Source organism: Toxoplasma gondii, chromosome VIIa (assembly GCF_000006565.2).
Source record: "Toxoplasma gondii ME49 chromosome VIIa, whole genome shotgun sequence".
In the NCBI taxonomy this organism is placed as follows: domain Eukaryota; phylum Apicomplexa; class Conoidasida; order Eucoccidiorida; family Sarcocystidae; genus Toxoplasma; species Toxoplasma gondii.
Window position 1 is genome coordinate 3,665,986 of NC_031474.1, and position 22,884 is coordinate 3,688,869.

The 22,884-nt window shown below is 51.7% G+C and overlaps 4 protein-coding genes across 4 annotated transcripts; 2 read left to right on the top strand and 2 right to left on the bottom strand.

The window, feature by feature from the left end:
• Window positions 1-22: 22 nt before the first annotated feature.
• Window positions 23-958, top strand: TGME49_202060 (hypothetical protein; the record flags this gene model as incomplete). Its single annotated transcript, XM_018779185.1, has 3 exons — window positions 23-43; window positions 107-166; window positions 749-958. The coding sequence occupies 3 exons, from the start codon at window positions 23-25 to the stop codon at window positions 956-958; spliced, it is 291 nt and encodes a 96-aa protein (XP_018637423.1).
• On the bottom strand, window positions 588-2,293 carry TGME49_202050 (hypothetical protein). Its single transcript, XM_018779184.1, has 2 exons — window positions 1,307-2,293; window positions 588-1,068 (listed from the first exon to the last, which is right to left on the bottom strand). The coding sequence occupies exons 1-2, from the start codon at window positions 1,883-1,885 to the stop codon at window positions 970-972; spliced, it is 678 nt and encodes a 225-aa protein (XP_018637424.1). The 5' UTR covers window positions 1,886-2,293; the 3' UTR covers window positions 588-969.
• A 632-nt stretch (window positions 2,294-2,925) lies between these two features.
• Window positions 2,926-11,541, top strand: TGME49_202040 (hypothetical protein). Its single transcript, XM_018779183.1, has 9 exons — window positions 2,926-4,998; window positions 5,558-5,935; window positions 6,151-6,327; window positions 6,703-6,903; window positions 7,651-8,136; window positions 8,614-8,856; window positions 9,184-9,409; window positions 9,907-10,069; window positions 10,748-11,541. The coding sequence occupies exons 1-9, from the start codon at window positions 3,936-3,938 to the stop codon at window positions 10,952-10,954; spliced, it is 3,144 nt and encodes a 1,047-aa protein (XP_018637425.1). The 5' UTR covers window positions 2,926-3,935; the 3' UTR covers window positions 10,955-11,541.
• Window positions 11,542-13,045: 1,504 nt separating this feature from the next.
• Window positions 13,046-22,236, bottom strand: TGME49_202030 (hypothetical protein; the record flags this gene model as incomplete). The annotated part of the gene is made up of 5 exons (XM_018779182.1): window positions 13,046-13,962; window positions 14,436-15,419; window positions 15,822-15,924; window positions 17,225-18,088; window positions 18,610-22,236. The coding sequence occupies 5 exons, from the start codon at window positions 22,234-22,236 to the stop codon at window positions 13,817-13,819; spliced, it is 5,724 nt and encodes a 1,907-aa protein (XP_018637426.1). The 3' UTR covers window positions 13,046-13,816.
• Window positions 22,237-22,884: the final 648 nt, after the last annotated feature.

The window sequence follows — 22,884 nt, forward strand, 5'->3', positions numbered from 1 at the left end:
ACGCTTCTTGTGGGTCCCTCCAATGCAAATAACATGGAAACCAGTTTTTTATGCGCTTCAGTGTCGCGGCTAATGAAAGCTGCGTCACCCAACTCTATTGGCGGAGAACTTGGCCACTGTAGTGACTACGTCCTCACCAAGGAATGACACGAGGAGTGCCTGGCGGGTAAGGTACACAAATGGCGAAAAATGCCACCCCGACTATACACCTCGATTTGACGACATGCTATACTTTCATCTGAAACTAGACACCACGGGATGCACGAGTGTTTGTGGAGTCGTGTGCCGTTTCCGCGCCCGAAAATTCCGCGGAACCTTAATTTTCATCGAACAATGCGAGGCACACACATCGACAACAGTCTGTCACTTGAGAAAGCCCACATGCTACAGTATGCAGGGGAAATGGCCGTGAGGGTTAGAGGACACTGCCAGTACCAGAATAAAAGTATGAGAAAAGGTTCACTTGTTGTGCGAGGGTCACCGTTGGCTTACAGGTGTGTAGCAAGGACCACAATTTAGGAGTTCATCCAATTACCTGTATAAGTCCATCCGTTGTCCTTGAATCGCGTCTACGGTAAAAAAACAAGCCTTTGCGAGATTTATATGATGCCAGCAGAAATCACTTTGTCCATTTCCAAGCCGCTGAGTAGTTGTCGTATTTCTGGAGTGCTTCCCGCGGCATGAACTTTGCGCAACACGTTACCATCTATATTTTTTGACCCTGGATGTTGACGCCAATTGCCTTCAGAAATTGCGCCTGGGCACTGTCCAGGACTGCCTCGATGTCCTTCCCTCTCTTCTTGAGCTGGGACTTGATGCTACGTTCGGAGGCGTCGAGGGCTTTCCTCGCTCCAGCGTCATAGAATTTTCTCTGTATGGCCTCCCTCCTTATGAGATCGAAGTACTTGCTGACCACCTTCTCCACGTCTTCGGGACGATCTGCACGTTCTTTCTCTAGTGTCTTTTTCATCATATTGTTGGCGAAGATGTACGTTTGTCCGAGATTCTCCGGCGACTTGGTCTCCGTGGTTTGGGAGAGAAGTGAGAATAGGGGCAGCAGAGCCAGGACTGCGATGGGAACCAATATGGTGAGAAGAATGCCAAACTGGTTGCTGGCAGCCGACAAACCCATGGCAAAGAGCGACTGCCGTATGATGACGCTCCATGGACTCCCGGCCGTGAACTGATGAAGCATTGCACGCAGCCCTTGATCGGTCATACCGGTGTAAATGAAAGGGACGTGGAACGCTCCCATAATTCGCAAGATGCTGCTGGAGAGAAAGGCTCCTCCGATAGACACTAGCACCTGCGACAGGTAGCGGTCTCCTTCAGCTTGTTGCTGGGCAGCTTTGTCCGCAGTTAGCACCACCTTTTTCGGCTCTAGGGATTTCGCAGCCTGGGCCGTTCTCGTATCCTCGGCTTTTTTTTGCTCCTCTCTCTGGCGAGCGAGTGCAAGCATGGCTCCTGCACCGATGGCCGTCCCAACAAGCATCATCGTCAGGCCAATTGTTGCTGCAGCAGCTGGATGTCGTAAGATGCCGTTTTGGCGGGAGCTGGTCTTGTGTGTCCGGGTCTTGGTGCGGGACCCCCGGCTTTTTGTCGATCTTAGGGGCACGACGATTTCTTTGTCCTCTCCATCGGCAGGTTCGTCCTCCTCGTTTTTCTTCGTGTCCACAACATTCGTTGTGGAACTGCCGGTGGTGAAGGAAGCTTCCGCGACACTCAAAAAGCCACCGATACTGCCGGCGGGGTTCGCACCCGGGAGACGTACGACTCTTGCATCGAACACCTGCTCTGGGCCGAAACAGCAGCCAACGAGGAACGACGAGACGAGGCCCAGAGTAAGGCTCCGCCCCATGCGGATAGGCCCAAGGGGTGGCGTCATTTCTGTTCAAACGTAGGAGACAGATGCTCCAGAAGGTAACGTCTCTCAGATCTTGCTGCGGGGGTGACTGGAGGTCAGCGCCAGCTCGCTGAATAGCAACTGGGTCGCCTTTCCCTTCTTCGTTTTACTCAAGATATTCTCATGACGGGGGAATTTCTCCACGAATTCTCATGACAAGGGAACCTTTCCGCAATTTCTCGCGCAAGCGTGGGGCTCGATGACTCCAGGAGATCCTGCAACCTCTGTCATACCAACAATCGACGAAGCCCGGTAGGGGAGTGCTCTACAAAATTTACCGAGCAGCAGCACTCCTCTATTAGCGCTTTTCACTACGCGATGCATCCACGACTTACGCTAAGTTTATAAACAAGTTGCTAGGACGAGCACACCTCTACAGTGAAGGTCGACCTGGAAATACGTGCCCACTACCCGTCAGCAACAGGCTCGGAGAACCGGGCAACAAGCAGGGGGTTTTGCTTTACCCGTCGTCAGTCCTGGCGGCGGCTACGAGCGCCGGACTCCCCGATTTGCCTTGTCTCTCGCCGAGATAGCTAGCGCGCAGCCGCCTGGGTAAAGCCCCACTACGTTATTTTTGGGAATTTCACCTTAAGTTTGTGTTCAGATGCACCTAGCATGCTCATCCGCGGAAAACACGTTCATAGAGAGTTTCGGTTAAAGTTTTTCCATGCTGAATCATGGAAGGCTCTCTGGGCGAATCTGGGCCGGGAAGGCACGGCCCATGTTCGGTGCCACGCACAAGAATTGAGGTTTACGGCCCCCCGTGTTCCCTAGTTACCCTTTTATGTAGAGTACTAACCAGTTCCCACAGTAACTATGGCTAAAACAGCAGCGAACCGGGAGATAAAAAATCCCGCCCACAAGGAGCTCGCAAAACCCCTGCAGTCGTAGAGACAATTGTAGCAAGAATTCCGCTCGCCGAACCCTCCGCCTCTCGCTCAGCGACGCTGTGGTCTGTGCCGTCTTCGAGTTCTCCCACCCGTGCTCTGCGAGGAATGAGCAACAGAAGAACCTACCATGTGGCTGCCATGTGTCTCCTTTGCGGAAATACTCCTCGCCCTTTCGTGGCGCATATGACAAAATACCGCGATTCAAAATATAAAAATGGAATCTGTAGACACGAACAATACTGCAACGCATATGACCCAGAGCCACGATAGCTTCTGCGTACACTTCAACAGCCGTAGCTTGCGCTCGCTGGCCGCATGCGTGTAAGACAAGCGGTTTTTCACGACAGGTTCACCTTCCACTTCCAAGAAGTCAGAGGCTGTCTTTGTTGGTTTGAATTTATGACTCCGTGTCTCCCTGCCGGATATTCTTCCGTTGTCTACTTTATGTAGTGGGGCCGGAAACCCGAGTTGTTACTCCGTACATGGCGCAACGCAGATCTAGCTCAACGGTTGAAGGGTGTCATTCACTCTTCATCACGGAGCTACGCTCTCTTTCAACGCTTCTCAGTTTTCTGGAGCTCCTTCTATTGTTACGCTTGGCGGTACGTCTAACTCCGGAAAGACTAGTAACACACAGGTCTCGGATGACTGAACCCCTTGGCTTGTGCGTCGGCTCTGCGCCGTTGGCAGAACATACTGGCGCCTTGTGTCGTGGACTGGGTGTCGATAATAGGCTACAATGTATCGTTTCTTGCTTACGCAACTGAAATTCTTGATGGGTTCACATCCGTGAGAGTTCATATCTCCTCCCTGTCAGGTCTTATAGCTCGTTTAAGTGACCTTTCCGGCTGCGTTCCACGGCAGACTTCATCCGCAGAAGGCAGAAGCAAGTGCCGCTGGCGCTTGATAGTCACTGTTTACTGTTCATGGGCAGGCGTCTGCAAACGGATGAGTTTAAAACGGGGATTTCGAGTTAAGAGGCTTCATGATATCGCTCCAATAGGAGGATGTGGTCGACTGGCGAACATGCCTTCCTTTGAGAGAGTCTTGCAGGCTGTATCCGCCTTACCGAGGGTGTGATAAGCCGCACGGATTGTCTGGAGCATTCACGCTGTCTCTCCATTCTCTAGGTGCTGGCAGCCATGGCGGCAGCTCCGCCGAAGATGGTAATTCCACCGACACCACTAAAGAAACCGAACATTGTCGTCAAGAAACCACTTATACCGGTTTCACCGGCAGGGGGTCTGAAGAAACCAGGGCCCGGTGGACCTGTGAAAGCCCCTCCACCCAAACCAGTCCCGGTTGCCAAAAAAGTCCTAGGTCATGATGCCGCTGCCCCCGAGAAAAAACCTTTTGTCAAGCCTGCGCCAAAGCCCACGGGCACGAAGGCCGCTCTGACAAAGCCAGCTCTAGATAAGTCTGGAAAAGCGGCCAAAGAAGCCAAAGCGGCTAAACCGGCGGAGACCAAGCCGGCCTCTAAGAAAGAAATTGCAACAAAACAGGTAGCGAAAGGCAAAGGTAAGGCTGCCAAGGCTGCTGCTGCCCCAGCGAAGAAGGCGGCTTCTTCTGGTGGGTTTTTCTCGCGTTTGTTTCGTCGAAAGAAGATTGAATCCGACAACGAGAAACCGAAGCCCGTTGTAACGAAGCCGATCCCGAAATTCGACAAGGTTGAGCTCCGAAAAGTTCTCGCCAAGAAATTTGTAAAGGGTACGTCTCCGGCGAATAGCTTCCGACCACGCTTCGGAAAAGCCGCCGAGGCTCCGGTGGCAAGTCCCAAGGTCGGCCAAGATGGTACTGCACCGCTGACCAAAGGGCTCGAACCTGAAGAACAATCAAAAGCGCCCGGTTCTGCTGCTGCTGTCCCGAAGACTGCTATTTCCCCTAAGACTCCTGTGATTTCCCCTAAGTCTGCGATTTCTCCTAAGCCTTCTGCGGCTTGCCCTAAGCCTCCTGCGACGTCTCCGAAGACTCCTGAGACTCCCCTCCAGTCTGTTCCTGGGCCGCCGCCGCTCAAAGGGCCTCCGGCAGTCGGAGCGAAAACGGAGGCGACGGAAGGCAAAGAGCCAGGGCCTACGCCGGATGGTTCCAAGCCGGCGTTGCCCAAAATTCTGCCTAAAAAGCCACCAGGATTAGACACGATAATTGCGCCCAAGAAAGTGGAAATCGCTCCGAAAAAGCTGCCCACTACAACCGAAAAGGCAAAAGGTAAATCCGTGGAGGAGCAAGCCACAGAGTCCGGTACCCTTCCTGGCACCCAGAGAGTGAAGCTTTCGCTGCACATGAATCCCTAGTCGGAAAACGCAAGCGACTACCGTGTTGGTTCAGATGTGTTTTTGTTATCATGTTCATGTCTTGCGCCTGACTGACGATGCATGTTTCGAATTTCGCTTGCGTTTCTCACTAGTCCCTAGCATTTTTTGAAAATGTAATTCGTGGTGGACCCCGTTGTTCATCTACTTCGACTCGACTACTGCTGTACTGCTGAGACTTCACCCTTCGGTTACCCGCTTGTTTTCCCCGTTCATGAATGGCGCTTGGTTTCTCCGTGCACCAGCATCTTTTGCTGGTCTCTCGTGCGTGATGTGCGCCCGCGTATCAGTGCGAATTGCTAGAAGCATATTTCCTATTAATGCCCAAGTGACGTGATACTGGTATGTGATGTAGGATTGCTCTTTTTGTGCTGTGGCCGACGATTTCATATGCAGGTGACGATGATACCGTAGCCAGTGTGCATGTTTGTGGGTTTGTTTATCTGCACATTTAGATTCTGCGAAGGAACCATCACCCAGTAGCAAGGCAGACACCAAAGCGGGTGCGGCAGAACATGACGCGAAAAAACCGTCGCCACCCGAACGTGGGAAACAACAAGAAGCACCCAAGGGCGGACCAGCTCCACGGCGCACATTGGCGGACCTCTTAGCGAAAGGTTCAGCATCGGCCCCGGAGCGCGCTGACAAAGACGACTCTCTGACTGAAAAGGTGAAGGCCTTTTTTCGAGACAACCCTCAACATATTCCAGAAGCCGAGGCGGACCTGAAATCCCCAGACCTCTCCGACAGTGTAGTCACCATCGTGCTAGAAGGTATTGAGACGTCTCCAGAGCAGAAAAACGCCGTGAAAGCCGCCATCAAGACTGTTTACAGTAAGTGAAAACGCGGGGGAGTTGACGGAGGATCCGCAGGCCGTAGCTGGTACTCTGAAAAGTGACGGGCGCCACCATTCTTTCGCGTGGTCCTTTCTGACTCCTGATCGCATAGCGAAGTTGGGAGTGGAACGATCCCCTCTAAATACTCTCTGCTATCTCTCTAGATACATCATATGTTTCTGTGCATGATTCTCTATTCCTCGTACCACCAGACACGGAAATCGCGACCCGCTGTGTGCGCGACTATTTGGCTGCGGAGTGGAGTACTCGGCGTGCGGAGCTTATCGATGGCAAGCTTGGGCCGGAACCTGTAGCCAAAGAGGTTCAGAAGGATAACCCGAAAATTGTTGAAGCGCGAGACTGGATCGCCGTCGCCCAGGACACTAAAGGTGATCATATTTCGTGTTCCTCTGCACATGCAAACTCACTTTCACATGGGGCTATACAGGGACCATGGTATCAGCACGAGTGTCCAAGTTCGTACAGACTATCACGTGTACCTTTAGATCCTTCTTTCTAGCCTGGTGGTGCGATTTTCAGTAGTGAGTGCACGTGCGTATCATAACTCTTTCAGCATCAAGTTGGCCAGTATCGGAGGCCTGTGCTCAGCCATGCAGACGTCTGTGCCACTGCATTGTCGTGACCCTGCAGCATTCTGTATTCGCGGCGCGTTCATGAACTGATCGTAGCAAACGAGCCACACACCGTGATAGATCTGTTTCCATTTCTGTTTCGCGACCCATGTGCCCTTTGTCCTTATTTAGCGGCTGCTGTTGCTGTTCGCAATGCGCTGGAAGATCTGAAGAAGAAGGGAAGCGCTTACGACGATCTATTAAAGGCACCGTTCAGGGACTCTGCCAAGTTTAAATCTGTGGCGGACCCGATCATCAGTTCCATCCAAGCAAAGCCTGAGATGGCCTGTTTGAGTTCACGAGCCCTCCAAGCACAGCTAGAGGATTTCGTGGGTAAGAAATCGTGACAGACGTCGCTTGATCTTCGTGCATAGACTCCATATATTGCTCTGACCACGACTGTGGCTATGTGTGAAAGAGTCCCGGTTTCCAGCGCTTTTTCAGCTCATCTACACATTCAAGGCGGATTCACCGCACAGTGAACTATTGTATCGTTACTTATAAACTCCCTTCTTCGCTGCACTAGACACAAACGACAATTTCGTACCGGTTTTCTTCCAATGTGCTAAGGACAGAGAAGCCCACCCTTTCTATTCAAGCAGCGATGCTTGACGGGTTGGGCTTTGAATTCAGGCTTTCGCTTTCGCGTAACAGCTACGTAGATGCAATTGATGTCCTGGTATGGTGTTTCACTGAAGAGTCCTGTTGTGTCGCGGTGTTTGTTTCCACGGAGGTTATCTTGAGTCATGTCTTAGGATTATCGACTTTCAATGGATAAAGGCACGGTCCGGATCGTCGTGGTATCTTTTCCTTCTACAGCTGCATCAAATTATGCGTAAAAATCATTGCTTAGTTGCACTTAGCTGTGTCGAGTCCTTCCTCGGGGAGTGCATTTCATCTTGAGCAATAACGCAGAAACATGACTGGCGTCTCCACTTTTGTCCAAGCACTGACATGTGTACACATTCGCCGTCGAATCTGACTGAATCACATTTGTGTGTGCTGAGCACACTGGTTCTTCGGCGTAGCATACAGTGCTTCACTTCCTGTGCTCTGTCCGCCCCTTTCGGATTTCCGCAGCACATGAGCAGGCACTCCCCGACGTCAAGGCCTTTCTCGAGAAAGAGCCAAACGTCGCTCGGTCCATCGTTGATGCGTACAAATTCCGAGAAACGCCAGCGGCAGGCACAAAGGCCGCGACCACCACTGGCGCCACAAAGGGTCAAACAGGCACTGCTGCGGGAGCGAAAAAGCCAGGCTCTGCTGGGGGGGCGAAAGGCCCAGGCACTGCTGGGGGGGCGAAAGCAACAAGCACGGTTGGGGGGACAAAGCTCAGGCCCATCGGAGTTGGGCGTCCCGCTACCAACAACTTGGGCGCTCGGGCGCTTGGCGGAGGAGCCACTAAACGTCTCGGGGGGATGGGGCGAGTAGCACAGCAGCCTAAGGAGTCTGTGAAGTCGTTGGCGGAAAAGTTCTTCAATGAGGCCATGGAAGCTATCAACGCAGCCTTTGTCGAAAAGTATAGGACAGCGATTCTCGTCGGTGTTATCCATGAGCTTGAAGCAGGTCAGTCAATGTTATTTGACAATGAAGCGTCGCAACGGTTCCAGTTCTGTTGTAATCCGACGCAAAGTAGGATCTGTGGAAGAGCATAAAACGCCCCCATTTGTGCAGGCCGTTGCATAAAACAACCGCGACATGATCTAGAGGGCCTCTGGGGTGTGAAGGTGGGCAATCTATTCAGATCAGTGCCTGATAACGCCGGTCCCCTGTCACGGCTGGCCACTAATCAGAATTGAACAACCATATTCAGAAGTACATTTTGGCAATTTCTCGTTGTTGGCACTTCCCTGTAGGGCACTTCATCTTGTGTTCAACTCGTTTCTTGCTTTGTCGTGAATATTATTTGAATTCTCAGTTATGCATTCGTTCACACTACATCGGGCGTGTTTGAACTACGGGCGAGGAGCACCCCTGCCGATCGTGGAGACGCTGATCTCATGACGTTTTCTTCGTGTCCGGAATCTCCTGGTGTGCGAACAGGTCTGACAATTCCAAAAGGAACGTGTTGGCTTGCGGACATGCTTCTCACCGTGGATAAAACAACGGGTGTCTTCGATCACCATTCAGTCATCTCCTACATGTTTGGCTTCTTTGACTCGATCAGCTACTTGCGGTTTCGCGAGTGCAGCAAGCTCACACATCGCGCGGTTGAAATGGACCTCGACAAACGCCTTTTCCATTTTCCACTACAGACTCGACGGGAGCGAACCGACATCGGATACTGTAAGGCAGGTGACGCGAGTTTTGTTGCTTTATGTACTTCGTGACATTGATGCTCCTACAACACAACAGACATCCTCTCAGCACGCCCGTACCATTTAGAGTTTATATGTCTGGGCAACCGTAGATCTTCTCTGGAGTCCTGGGAGACTTACTGCTGACTGCGGCGCTCGCGCGCTTGTTTCCTCGTGTACTCGTGTTTTGTATGAGACACAACCGTGCGGCTTCCGGCGGTAAATGATGCCTAACACGCCGGTTTCTCAAACAGGAGTCCTGCCTTGTGAAGGTTAGATTGGCGTAAAGGGGCTGTCTTGTTCCTTTGTCTTTCAGTCTATCAGGTGGTCAGTTTTTTCTGCGGGGCGGCAGCCAGACTTGCGCCACTGGATCGAAAGAAGTACCTTCCACCTTCGGTTCTGAAGGCGGCGGAGTGGATGGTGCCCATGTCCCCTGATGCCATGCAGTCGCATGTGTTCGTCTCACTCGATCGATTGTCGCATGACATGATTAGCTTGGTCGAGTCCGAGAAGCCACTGCCTCATTTGTGGAGAAGAAGCCAGTAAGTTGCCAAGGGACGCACGCAACTCAACCTACACCAAGCCATACAGTAGTCCAACAAAACAGAATACGCTTCAACCTCAAGGTCTAATTGGTCGTCATACGTAATGTGCGCTCGGCGACATGCCTGTATATGCGTGTTTCCGACAATTCACCGAGTCTCTTACGCAGTGACTGAGCTGCGTGCGGTTACGAATGCCACGTGCCCTAGTCGAGCCAACTGAGATAAGTGATTCATTCATTTTTGCCTTCGAGATCGACGAGACCCGCGGCAGACAGTGGTAGAGATTGAATAGTTTCGTCGGATCATCTGTCCATAAACAATATATTCTTAAAATGTTGTAATTACAGTACCTGGTCTAGCTATGATATTCATGTTCTTAATGCCGTCTTTGTACGGAGGATGTGGCAACTGCTTTGTACCAATCTTTATTGGTTGTTCGGAAGTTATGTTGTGTTCATTTCTTCTGGTTCGCTACCCTGTATTGGATACGACAGCTCGAAACCGGATTCGTTAGGCAAGGCGATCTCGACTGAAATTGATTTGCATGATTTCGTTTGGGAGTACCGACAGCGAGTCAGTGTTGTTCGAGACGAGATCGTTTGGCAGCATCCTGTCGACGGCCTTGACGAAGATTCAGTCTGCGCGCTGTTTCAAAATGTGAGTGACTTTTACCAAAATGTGGGCAACGGTCTCGCACGAAAAAGAGGAAAGCGAACCTCATTCACTAACCGCAGTTTGCCTATGACAGGGTGCCAGCACTTGCGTCGCTTAGATACAAAGCTTCGGCAGCAGCTGGTGAACAGTCAGGAAGAAGTTGCCGCCTGGCACGTGAAAACACTCTTCCTTGTGATATGAATTTTTCACTAGAAAACGTGTGTGCAGGTGGGTTGAGAATGCAAATGACGGTGCCTCTCCAATACCGGAATCTTCAGACCGGTGTGAACAGAACACGGAATGTCGCTTAGAGGCGCCATATGCTGTGTGCGTATGTTCCACTCACACAATAAACATATTTCGCCAAGAAAATGACTTAGTCAATATTTGAAGTCTCTCCATAGTGCACGGGAAAGCTTTTGTGGGGTGGTTTGATATAGGCTACTCAAGTCGATGCAAGACGGTAACCCGTCGTGCCTGTTTTCAGTGAACTCATGTTTGAATTTCATCGGCATTTTGCAGGGCTCCTTAGCACTTGCTACAAACGCGCAGGCGTAGGCCGTAATCGCTCCTCTGCACATCCATTATCCAAGTTTCCGCCTCGTTCGATGACATGTCATGTGCAGTCTGCCTCAGTTGAACGGGCACCCGAGTCTTCTGTGCGCTGCTGTGAGTGTTCAGATGCTCAGGATACTGAAGCAGATTGCGGAACGGCACAACGGCATTTGTTTATTCCGGCGAAGTGAATATCTTCTAAACACAGATATTCACATCACACACCGCATTTGGCTTCAGTGCAGTGTTTCGTGGGGAGGTGTGCTGGAGGCGCCAGAATCTATGATAAGACTGTACTTCACAATTGCTGACAATTTCTCCTGGAATGGCTGAGTGCAGCTGTGTGCCGTGGTGTCTGGAGATCCATGGGAAGGTGGTCGTCCAGAAGCATCCCCTTTCAGTCAGGGATTCTGCAGGAAAGCATGCACGGTTACTGATGTCACTTTGCCTCATCGTCTAGAAAACAGCAAGTGTGTCAATCGTGTGTGTTCTACGACCACTCTGTAGGCGATCATCGCCAGAGTCAGACGACGGTGTAGGCTTCATGAACCACTGACATCAAGGACTCACGGAGGCTTGACATTTTGTTGAAAGCAACCTACCGCGTGCGAAACCGTCATTTAAACTAAGGTTTCGATTTTATGGATCCCTCCTTCAATGCGTTTTCGAAACGTTCCGGAAACGACTTCTTCAGGTTTGTTACCTGTGTTCCCTTCGAAGCGTCGTCCTGCTCGTAGGGTGCCCATACCTGTACAGTATGGAACGTATGCGGGGAGTCGAAGCTTGGCCCTGTTCGTGAGTGTCGAACTAAATCTATATGATGTGTGGTCTACCTTTGGGGATCGGCTCCACAAATTCATCGCAGACCGCGTCGACAAACGTTTCCTGGGTGGCACTGCTGCTAAAATGCGTCCTCACATGCATTCGCTTAGCTCAAACGGAATCGACCGTCACCCCACGATGACACATCCCGAAATGAAGAGGTCGGAGCAGGACAATGTAGAACGGAAAGTCGAAATGAGTGTCTACTCGAGTGAAGGTAATCAGCCACCCGTAGATAGTGGAATCATGCATCTCAGTAGGAGACAAGAAAAACGAAAGATGGCCAAAAGCGACTCGAAGGGTACACATGTTCTCGTAGTGAAAACATGTAAACTACTGCCAGGCCATCCACTTGGCCGATGGTGACAAACCAGACACCGCGTCACTCTGATCGTGATGAACAAACACGACGGTGGTCCATCTGAGGTCCCAGCCATTCCCTCAAAGTACGTCTTTTGAAAGGAATCACGCATTTGCTCTCCGCGGTTTTGCCAATACGAAAAGAGATGCAAGGATTTACCATGTATTGTGGTACTCTTGTTTGCCCAGCTGGCATTCCTAGTGCACGTGCCCTTGCTAGAGGCACAGGTGGCAGGCTGCTGTTACCAGATTTAAGCTTCGCAGAATATCCACAATTCCAGCAGAGAAGTTACTTCTATTGCAACTTACGTATCTTTATCCTTGAGATACCTATCCGATGAAAGTAGTATTTGCCGCAATATAAAGCCAGCTCATTACAAGGAGACGTTCTGTTGCGGATGTTCTAGGCTGCCTAGTGAAAACGGTGTCTTTCTGATTAATAAGCTTACGAAATGAGTACGACCGCAGAGCCATCGAAAACCGTTTCATCTGTACTTCACGGACGGCGGTGCAGTGAACGTGTTTATAAGAGAAAACTGAAAGATGTGGTCCTTCTGTTTGGAGCGTAGCACTGTCGGACTCCGCACGGACGGCGAGGCTCTTCTGGCAGTCATGGATATGTCACAGTCTCAACCACGCACCAATGATGTGTTTCCTTTCCTAATGCAGTAGCCCGTAGACAGGATGCACGACAACATTAAATAAAGGTGAAGACTTTATGAACGTTCGTTTTGATTCGACACGTAACATATGCTGTACTAAATAAGATATCCGTCAACTTCCACCCGTCTGTAGTCTTCCACAAAGTTGCTCATATCACTCGGTACAATGTCTGTGTGGCACATATCACTAGCACATGCTCTCGAGACCGACCCCCTGTGAAAACCCTCAAGACAGTAAAACGCGTCATGCTCTCGATGGCGCGGCTTGTTACTAAACAACGTCAAAGGTACTTCATGGGATAAAAGCCTCAACGAATATGGTAGTCGTCAGCTGATTCCCAGTTGTCACGATCAGCATCATGAAATTATCCTTCTGCGGGCAACTAGAAACCTTCCGCGTGTTATAAAACATAGGAATCCCATTTTATATTGTGTAACAGGAAGTCTAGCTTCAGTGGTTTTATGATTGGTATTGCATGCCTGGTGCCTTTTATTATGAGTTTTATTAATGGGAGGGCAGTTCCCTGGGTATCCAATCCAGCGCTCTGTCTTGGGCATTGAAACGAACCCACCGTTCAACACTGTTCTATTTAACTGTGTGAGTGTCGGGTCAACCCGCCACCCCGTGCGCAGAAGTAACATTTGTGTCCTGAAGTCATCTATTTCCAGCGCTGGTGTGTACCATGGCCCGTCAACATCAGACACACAATTCGCGAGTCCTTCTTCCGTATGGACCTCGATAAGACTTGCAAAACTACGAATTCGTGAGGAAGTACACAAACAATATCGTTGCTAGTGCAATAATAACCAGTATGTACCTAGGCTATTGCTGTGTACGGACGAAAGTACTTTGGACGCGTCCCAGATCTGAAGTTTCATCCAAGAGGCGGCCCTTACCGATATCTAGTCGATTAGGGCCCACGAACGACACTTCCAGCCAATCAACGAGGAGAGTGGTCGCATCATGCAGATTCACAAAATTAACACATCTGCGAAATAACAGCCAAATGAAGTACAGAGGTTTGTGGTCAACAGATTCTTCGAAAACGCCCACCACACGGTTGAGTGCAAAGCCGGTAGCATAGTCGCTTCGAAGCAGGAAATGAATAAATAACACCAAGGCACTAACGGTATCGTCTTTGGTACTCCATCCACATTAACAGACACATCGCAACGTGCCGACACAATCTCAGCACTCATAATGCCAATCGACTCGTCGAACGATCAGACACGAAGAAAAACGATCAAGCAGAACGGCGTCGTACGACGTGAACCAACTTTCGCACAACGCCCCTTCTGGGGTATGTATGGGAGTCAGCACGGTCCCCTCGGACTTTAGAGAAATTACACCTCAATCATACCGGTAGCAGGATGCACAGCAGCAAGAAGGGTCGTGAGTATACGTGATGCAGTACAAAGGCAGGGCCTGACCACGCTCAAAGACGACGAACTCGATGCTGTCGACAACGCCGCCTCTCGTTCTGTTTTCCGCCATCACTGCCGAACGCACAACACAAGCGGCAGATCAACGAAATCAAGCGCGGCTTTGTGTCTTTAGAATGAGTCCACATTTGCTTCCGCTTTCCAGCACATCCGCGAGACAAAAGGATGAAAGACTTTGCATACGGCGAGCGACTTGTGCCCTAAGACCACGTCACTCATTTCTGCCATAGATGGGCAAGACACCGTTCCACGGGCGGAAATGTGACGGCAGACACCGTTGAACACACGGAGGCCACAGCCGGTGCGGTCCTTCAAACGTCCTCGTGAAAGCCACTTTGTTGCACGAACAACTTCGTGTTTGATTGTACATCCCGGTTCCAATTCCTACGACAAACTTGAACCTGGAAAAACGCCAGCTGTCCCTTTTGGACTGGTTGACCTCACCCAAAGGGGCAGCTGTCGTCCATTTTGTCTCACTGTCACTGTCTGCTAACAAAAACGCAACGCCACTCTCTCATCTACCATACCTGAGTCATAGTGGATCAACTGTGGCTCTGAGAAGGTCGGGTTGCACACGAGCGCATCGATGCCACCTTTACTAGTTGAACTTGCGGTTCCACTCGTTCCTCCCCCGGCATTCCCGCTTCCTACCACTGGATGGCATGGTCCCCTGAACGCATCCATGCTGACCCCGGGCATGGGTGGGGGCATACGTGCCTCTGGCATAGCTCGAGTAGCCTTGTAGACTTCACCAAGGCAAACTCGACTGAGTACTAGTGTTCGAATTGCTGTTTTGGGATTTGCACTCGCACCATCCGTATCCTCTCCTCTCTGACTGATCCCGTTTTCACTGCTGGGTTGCCGCTGAGCTTCTCGGAAGTCCCTATCATCCTCTTCCAGCTTATTGTCATCTTCTCCATTTTGAAACTCGTCTGGAAAATTAATCATGGAGCTCCCTGGGAGGCCGCGACAGCAGTAAGATCGGGCGCGAGGGATACGGGCAACAGAGGCGAAGGACCTCGTGCATGCCAGGCACTCCCCCCGCGTCTCACCACAATCGCCGGAAGTGAGCGGGGCACGAGTCCCGGATAAGGGAGATTCAACCTCGTTGTGTCCATTCCCACCATTATTACCTTCCCATAATCCGTATGATGCAAAGGCAAGTAGCCTACGAACCCTGCTCTTGCTTCCCCGGCGTTCCTCCCTTGGCTGAGCTTCCGTCTGCCTTCCCGAACAGTGAGACGTGGATGTACGTGCCCCCCGTTTGAAGACGCTTGTGAAGTTATTTTTGCTGTTTGAAAAAGTGCCACGCGATCCAGATCCGTCAACCTTTGCAGCACCTGATTGCACCTGGTTTGACGATGGAGCCCGGACTGCTGTGGAGCTCGACGCAACGCTACCAGCCCTGACTCCGGCAGGCGCGGTAGTGGACGGCTCCCTTATGGGACGAGTGTAGAGATCCGCCTTGCTAGCGAGCGGCGAGAAATACGTGCCCACGCCGAATAACTTGCCTGTGTGACAGTGCCACAGCCATCGCAGAAACCGGGGAACGACTCAAAAAAACTCAGGTATCTTCGGGCGGTTTCACTACACAGGGGACGATACGGGCGACAACATGCTCTCATGAAAGCCGCCTTTTGGCACTTCATAACAGACCCCGCTCCTAGAACACAGCTATTTGCATGTGGCAGAGAGATCTTCCGCAACTGGACCGACATGATAAACCTCGGCTTTCCGAACTGCTTTTGTCCGTGCTCTGGGGATTCGATTCTTGAGGAGGTGAATTAAGATCAAAGCGACACAATAGGCGAAGCAGCACGTATGTCCGCCGGGTTCGTGCTCATCCACCACTTCACCGCTTCGCACGTTTGCCCTCACAAACATATTCCTGCCTCTGCCGCAAGACAGCTCACCACGGTTCTCTCCGCCTCGGCGGAAGTCGAACCCTGAGACGGCGATAAGTTCCGCGCGATCAGCTTTGCATCCATGGAAAAGGAAGAACTCATTCAAACACGCCTGCACAAAACATACAGTACCACGCAGCTTAGGTCGACACTGTTGAATTAGTAAGGAGCCCCAGTAACCAGGCGTAAGCACACCAGTCACACCTTGGGACAGGACATCGTTTTTCCATGTCACTCGTTCGTAAACAGTATACGGGTGCAGTCCCCGAGTCGAAGCAGTGTGGTTTTACAAGGTGACTAGTGCACCGAAACACGGGCATCCACTAGCATCGGAAATGACAGACCGCCCTTTAAAGTCGAATACGCGCCACAGGCATCCACAACCGGTGTTTCATTTCTAGCCCAAACGGTGACTCGTCATCCAGCACGAATCGTTTCCCCACCATGCCGGCGTGGTCGGGGTGAACTCGCAAAATGGGGTTGCCTATGATGTCTTCAACGCTGGCACAGCCGCGACTTCCTTTAAGAAGTAGCATGGACTCTCGTTCGTGAAGGTAACGCTGCAGCAACAGCGGATTGTGCAGACGTTCTATTTGACGTATCTGCAAACCCATAGCAACGCAAATGAGCAATGTAGTAACGTATCCAATGGCAAAGGATTACGGTACGAAGAATTTGTGAAGGAGAAAGGCGAGCTGTTGATTTTCGTCATAAAACGCCACTATCTCATGTAAAATTCACCAAACCATGACAGTATAAAGCATTACGGCTTCCCCCGTCTGCCCACATTTTTCAAGGATTCACGTCCGCCTTGCGACGCTGTCTACGTAAACGTGCCACTCTAGAAGCGTAGCTGCCGATTTGGGGCGCATACCTTAATAATTGGCGGTGGGTGGAAGACAAAGGCTCCGCACTTGTTCATATTCAGCGACGATGACTGAATGCTCCCTGCTCCATACGCGGGCAATGGTCCTGGCATTGTTGCGTTTGTTAGCGGGGCTGATTTCGTCGGCGAGGGCGAAAATGCGCTTCCCACGTTTGGCGGCACCCAGGCAGGATCGCGGTGAGACGCGACAGAGGAAAGCAGCTAACAAAGAGAGGCCGGAAATGCAATCAGCTAGGAGTCTTACTCGGGAACAAAGAATAACCGGTGTGACAACAGAACATGCTCACAGTGTACAAACCGTTACTGGAAAATACCAGGGCAGCGTGACTCATGCCCTGACTAGCTGGTGCGTTGCGTATGACTCGTGCATAGTTTGCATCTCCACAAACCACTCCTTGAACGAATAGGACGAGCACAGCAGGCGAACTCCATTCACATATCTAGTCCAAAATCATCCGACTGGCAGTGCCTTCTGTAGGTGTATCCCCTTTTCCCCTTTGACTTACTAACACTAGAAGAGACTCACCGCGACTACGCAGAAGTCGTAATGACTGTCGCCGGGCTGAAGTAATTCCTTGTAGACACCGAGCTTGGTCGCCAGAGATCCAAGAGAACGTGGCAGTCCGCCGTCCCGACGGGGTCTGTTCTCCGCAGTAGACTCGCCGAATCCATCTCGTGCAAACGGACGCATGCTCGCCGCCTGATGTCTACCCGCAGACGCCAAACACGCATCAACCACACATGACGACGACCCTACGTTGGCACCGGTGGTGCGGCTCCACTCGCACTTTCCTCGGCCTGCCATGGCCCCTTGGCCGGCTTCATCTGCGTTTGTTCCGCTGTTTCCTTGGTGACCGTCATGACTGACATCCCTTTTCGGTGAAGTCAAACTTCTCGTCGCATCCCCATGCTGCACGCAGGGGGGTACACCGGACTCCATGCGTCGTTGCCCAAGTTGATACTGCCAATCCAACAGCAAAATTTGCTCCTCTTCCAGGAAATGCCCATGCGACGGATAATGAGGAAGTGCCGAGGCGATCTCTGTGAGTAGTCGTACCGATGTCAACGCCTCCCAAGATAAGGAAATTGCTTGCTCAGGCGCGCGACCACCGCAAGCGTAGCACCTGCTACAATGACCCCATCCAATCTGACTGGTTCCTCCTCTACATCCGCTTGATGGTGCGGGAAACCCTCCACATCGTCTGCAAGGTAAACAGTCGCAAACAGCTTCTCCGGCATGCCGCTCACAGTTACCAGCAAAGCGTGATGGGTTCTCACTGTAGTCGCAGCAGCAAACGCGCCTACTAACCGTAACCACTGGCTCGGGAGGGGCGCTACATTCCGGAGCGGCTCTGACGCAGAGCGTGTGTGAAGCGTGGCGCATCATTTTCTGAAAATAACAGCAAGCATCACTCCGACAGATGGATGTGAAACGTATATGAATCAATATCCCACGGATCCTTCACCATCCCCTGGCTTCGCGGATATCCGTTTGGACATATGGCTTCACGGTTTTTTTTACTTCACCGGAGCACTGCTCTATCCTCTGTCAGTGCCGACGAAAGCCGCAACAGGGACTATGCTGCTGTGAACTTCGACCACTGACTTTATTCGCGAGGTCAACCAAGCTACCCGTGGGACATCGGAATAATGATTTTTCACATACACAGCATCTAATTCGGTTATGCGTGGGTGTGCACATGCGCACACATTCGACCACCACATCCAGGCTCGGTTGGAACACTGCCGTGGATGGTCATACAAAAACAAGCATCGGGTCAGGTTTGCTTATTGACCTGCCGCAATTGCTCCGAAGGAAAACAAAACTGACTGGGACCCGTGTCGAAACTGGTCAATATGCTTGTGGCAGACACCTAGAAAAACCAATAGGTGGCTGATACAGCAACTGACCCCAGTGTCCCTGCAACGCAGCCACCGGCATCGCACGTTTTCATCGAGGCATCTGCGTGATGCGGTGGTTCTCTCATCACTGCTGCTGCAGTGGTCCTCCGTGCCGCTCAAGTCTCCTATCCGTTCGCTCTCTTGGTTTCCCCGTAGAGTGCCCAGTTGAAGCCGGCCTCCAACTCTCTGTGTTTCCGTGTTGTTCCTCCGCACAACATTTTTCTGATTGCACGTATCCAGAAATGAACTTCTCCATGCAGAAGACGAACGAGGTGAACCAAGATCCGGAGAATTACTCGCTACCACGCTATTTCGTCCTTCCTCATCAACATCCGCCAGCCACCGCGCCGTGGCGCATTCCTTCCATACGAGTTCGCTAAAAGAGTGCGACGCCCGCCCCTCATCCCCAATCTCGGTAGCAGCGAATCGCTCATTCTCATCGTCAGTCTCTTCGTCTGTCTCAACGATCGGGCCTTCAGAACGCGATCCTTGCCCCATACGTCCTCGTGGAGACAAAGGCTGTGCCCCGTGTGACACGCAACTCTGGAGCATTCTTCCACGGGAAGTCGATATGCCGACAGATCTGTCGAAAATTTTCTCATCGCAGCAGAGAAGGCTGCCTTCTCGACTGACAAGTATGCCACTGTTCCTCTTGCTCTTGGATACGGCATGTGATCCTGCAGCAGGCGTATCCTGATGGAACAAGACTTCGGCAGAAACTGATGAGACGGGATGGTCCATTGCCAGACCGGTAGAACCGAACAGCCTCTGTTCCACCTCCGTTGTCACGGGCTGATTCGACATGTCGGGGCGCCTATTTGGGTTCGTCCGTACTTGTCTTGAAGGATATTCTGTGACGCCAGACAGAAAGAGCCGCTGAATGCATCCAGCCACACCTCTTCCTTCCATATCTCCGGCCGGAGAAACTACTGACAGGGGCTGTAGAGAAACGTCTACGTCGGACGCTTCACAGCTCGCATCGAAGATGTCAGATAGCGCGGACGCGAGCAAGCTTCCTCTGACAAAATGATTTTCACGACAGGGCTCACCGACGTGTTCCCCATCCTTCCTTACAACAATGTGACATGTTGCGGGAGACGGTGTCCTTGCACTGGTTTCTGCTACGTGTCGATATGATTCTTTCTTCTTAGAATCAGACTTACACACAACGTGGCTCTCCGACCGGACATGCCTTTCGGACAGTGCCATGTTCGTCGGCTCTCGGGGGGTACGATGCGCTACAAGGTCTTTCAAGGGAAACTGTTTCATCTCAACTTGCTGGAATACGCTGCCGCAGGCACCTACACGCACCACCGCGTTACTTTGACCCGAAAATGCACCGACGGACAAGGGCGTAAACAACATCCGCAGTACGCGTGTGAGGGAGGATGAAGCCGTACTTGAGACGGGTCCGGAGGTTCTTCTTCCAGTAATGTTCAACTTCCGTCTGAGTATGCCGCCTTCTGATGAAGGGAGAATCTCGGAACCCCGTATTTGCATACATAGCTTGTCTCGTTTATTGTTACAACGTAGCGGGCGTATGCTTCGCCGAGATGGCGCCTGCTCGCTCGAGTCATTGTCGTCATCAGTACACGAATGAAACCTCGTCTCATCTACAGTCCCGCCCCCCTCCCGCAGTGCTTTTCTCTCCACAACTCTGTTTTCATTTTGAGGACTTCCTCCACGCATATGGCGAGAAGCGTCTTGCCTCTTAACCTTGCCACCCTGTCGCACCTGTTCCTCCGGCGAGTGTACTATCTCTGACTTAACGGCCCTCACTGACGAACAAATCGGGTGTGATTGACTCAAGCCTTCTCCCTGATGAACCGGCTTCTGGTGTAAGATCCAGATTCCCTGATACACAGCGTCTTGGTTCATCTGTGGAAACGATGAATCAGCAGTTAACACCCTCCTGACTCCGCTAGTTCGTGCTGACGTCGAACCCGCTGAGGTCAGTAAGCCCGATTTTTCAGTTCGCAGTGTCGTGTTCACCGCTGGAGCTCTCTTTTGTTTCGCCTGGTAGTGACTGTCTCCCGTTGACCGGTGTACGCCGGTCGAGTTAGGTGCTCCCGGTAAGCCTCCCGCCACTGCGAGTGGCACTCCCCGGAATGATGTATCGCACGGTTCGTCCGTCACACAAAATGTACACTCGATATTTGATCTATGGACTGTATCCGTCTCTCCTTCTTCCTCTCGTGGACCTTGAAAGCACCTGACTGTGGTAACATCTCCAAACGACAGCCCTTCGGATTTCTGTGCGTGTCCACGTTCTGTTACATATTGTAGCGATGTCCGCATAGGCATTGGCGCACGCGCTGCGCAGAATGTGGCGTTGTAACAGTCAGGATGGGTGGATCGGCAGCACTGCCACGCCACAGAATCGTCTGTCGACCTTGTGTTGGCGTCGGGCATTTCCATGATGTTGTCGTACAGGAGGCACGGTTTGGCACATGCACCGGTGTGCGACTTCGTTGATTCAATAGCTAGGAGAGGGCCGATCTTGCCGTTGTTGCTGAACACATCTGCGGTTGTGGCAGACGAATGTTCTGGATGAGGGTGGCCGTCGTTGGAGATGGTGCTACGGGCCTCCCACTTGGCCGAACACCCAACACCCTGGTGACTGCTCCAAACGCCGGCATTTCTAACGTGGCTGACTTCCATCTGACCGGTGTGCGTGAAACCGTCCACAGCGGACTGTGTATTCGCGTCATCACGCGCCGCTGCACTACTCCCAGCTCCTGCTACACCTCCCGCATGTATTCTGTTGTCTTCGGAGAGTTTATTTCTACTGTAAACAGGGGAAAGAGGCATCCCTGTGAAACCGCGTTTGCAATGGTCACATGCGCCACGCCCAGATTTGCATTCTTTGCCACATCTTCTGCCCCGCTGCACAGTAGTAGTGTCTTCGAAATGATTTCTGGTACCTGCCGCGCGGACAGTTGAGGCGGCTGCTTCCGGTGGAGAATACACCTGAAACTCCCTTGAACTTGATACCTGCGGTGTGACTCGGAAGCCTTCCGTGCTCGCAGTCCCTTCACAGCTACACGAAATCTGGTCTTCCGACAGATGATCACATTGAGCTTGGCATTCTTTTTTCTCTAGAAGCGCCCCTTCGAAATGGTGAACTGCCTGTCCGGACAGACGTCGGACCTTGTCGCACCAGTCGCATGAATTCAGACTGTCAGCAGCATACGATGCTGCAGGCATGAAAGGCCAGCACGAAAGAGACACGAAAGGCGACGGGGGAACATCTGACGAACAAGAGAGTATATTCACGTCGGCCTTTCTCATTCGGATGTTGTTTCTGTCACGCGGGTCATGGGAGGACGTGCGGAGGGCGGCAATCGCCGAAAGCAGTTGCCGTGTCTGAACGAGTTGACGAGTATCGCGAACACGTACAGCGAAGAGACAGCCGCCTCCTGACGTTGTTATCTTGCACTTCCGAATTCCTGTATCTGTGCCAGAGCTTAACACTCCCGACGCACGTGAGGTGAGCGTTCCCGCTCCAAGTAAACTGGTTGCGAAGCGCACCGCCGGGTTGCCTGGAAGTGTACGTGCGGGCACGATCGGACCTCTCCGGCGCTCACTTATCCAGCCGTCTGCTAATCTACCAGAACAGCAAAATAGGACGGACATGAAACTGACGCGGAATTGAAATATCAGACCACACTTCTAAAAGCAATGCGTGCGATGACTAGTAACGACTGCAAGCGTGGAACTCCCCAGCAGCTCCCCAGTATGGGCTCTACCCACGTTACCTAAGCAAATGGGACTCACTTGAGACGCATTAGTCCTTCTTTGTTAATTCGCCGTTCAAACACCTCCACCTGTGTAGCAGGTGGCAACGTGCGAACCACCGGTCCTTCGATTTCGAGCCCCTGGCGAACATTAAGAAGATATCCGTCGGCTGAGCAGATGCGAGAAGACACACAAGTTTTTTCGCTTTGAGTTCGGTTATTTGATAAAGCTGTGCAAATCTATATATGTCTATTCTTAACCGAGATATGGCAATTCGGTCATCCAGTGATGCCTGCTGTTGTGACTGTGTTTCTCCAGCGACACTCCCACCTTCCTCTGTGATGCCTGATAAACTGGAGAGTTGCTCTCGTACAGTTGAGTGAACAGCGGATTCCACCATTCTCTCACTGTACAACACATGCACGACCACGTGTGCACTCTCATGGATACCACGACAATCCTGTCGACATTTCAAAATAAACAGCACTCTTGCTTGTATTCCTGACACTGGAAGTAACTGGACGCTCGTCAATTTCAACAGTCAAC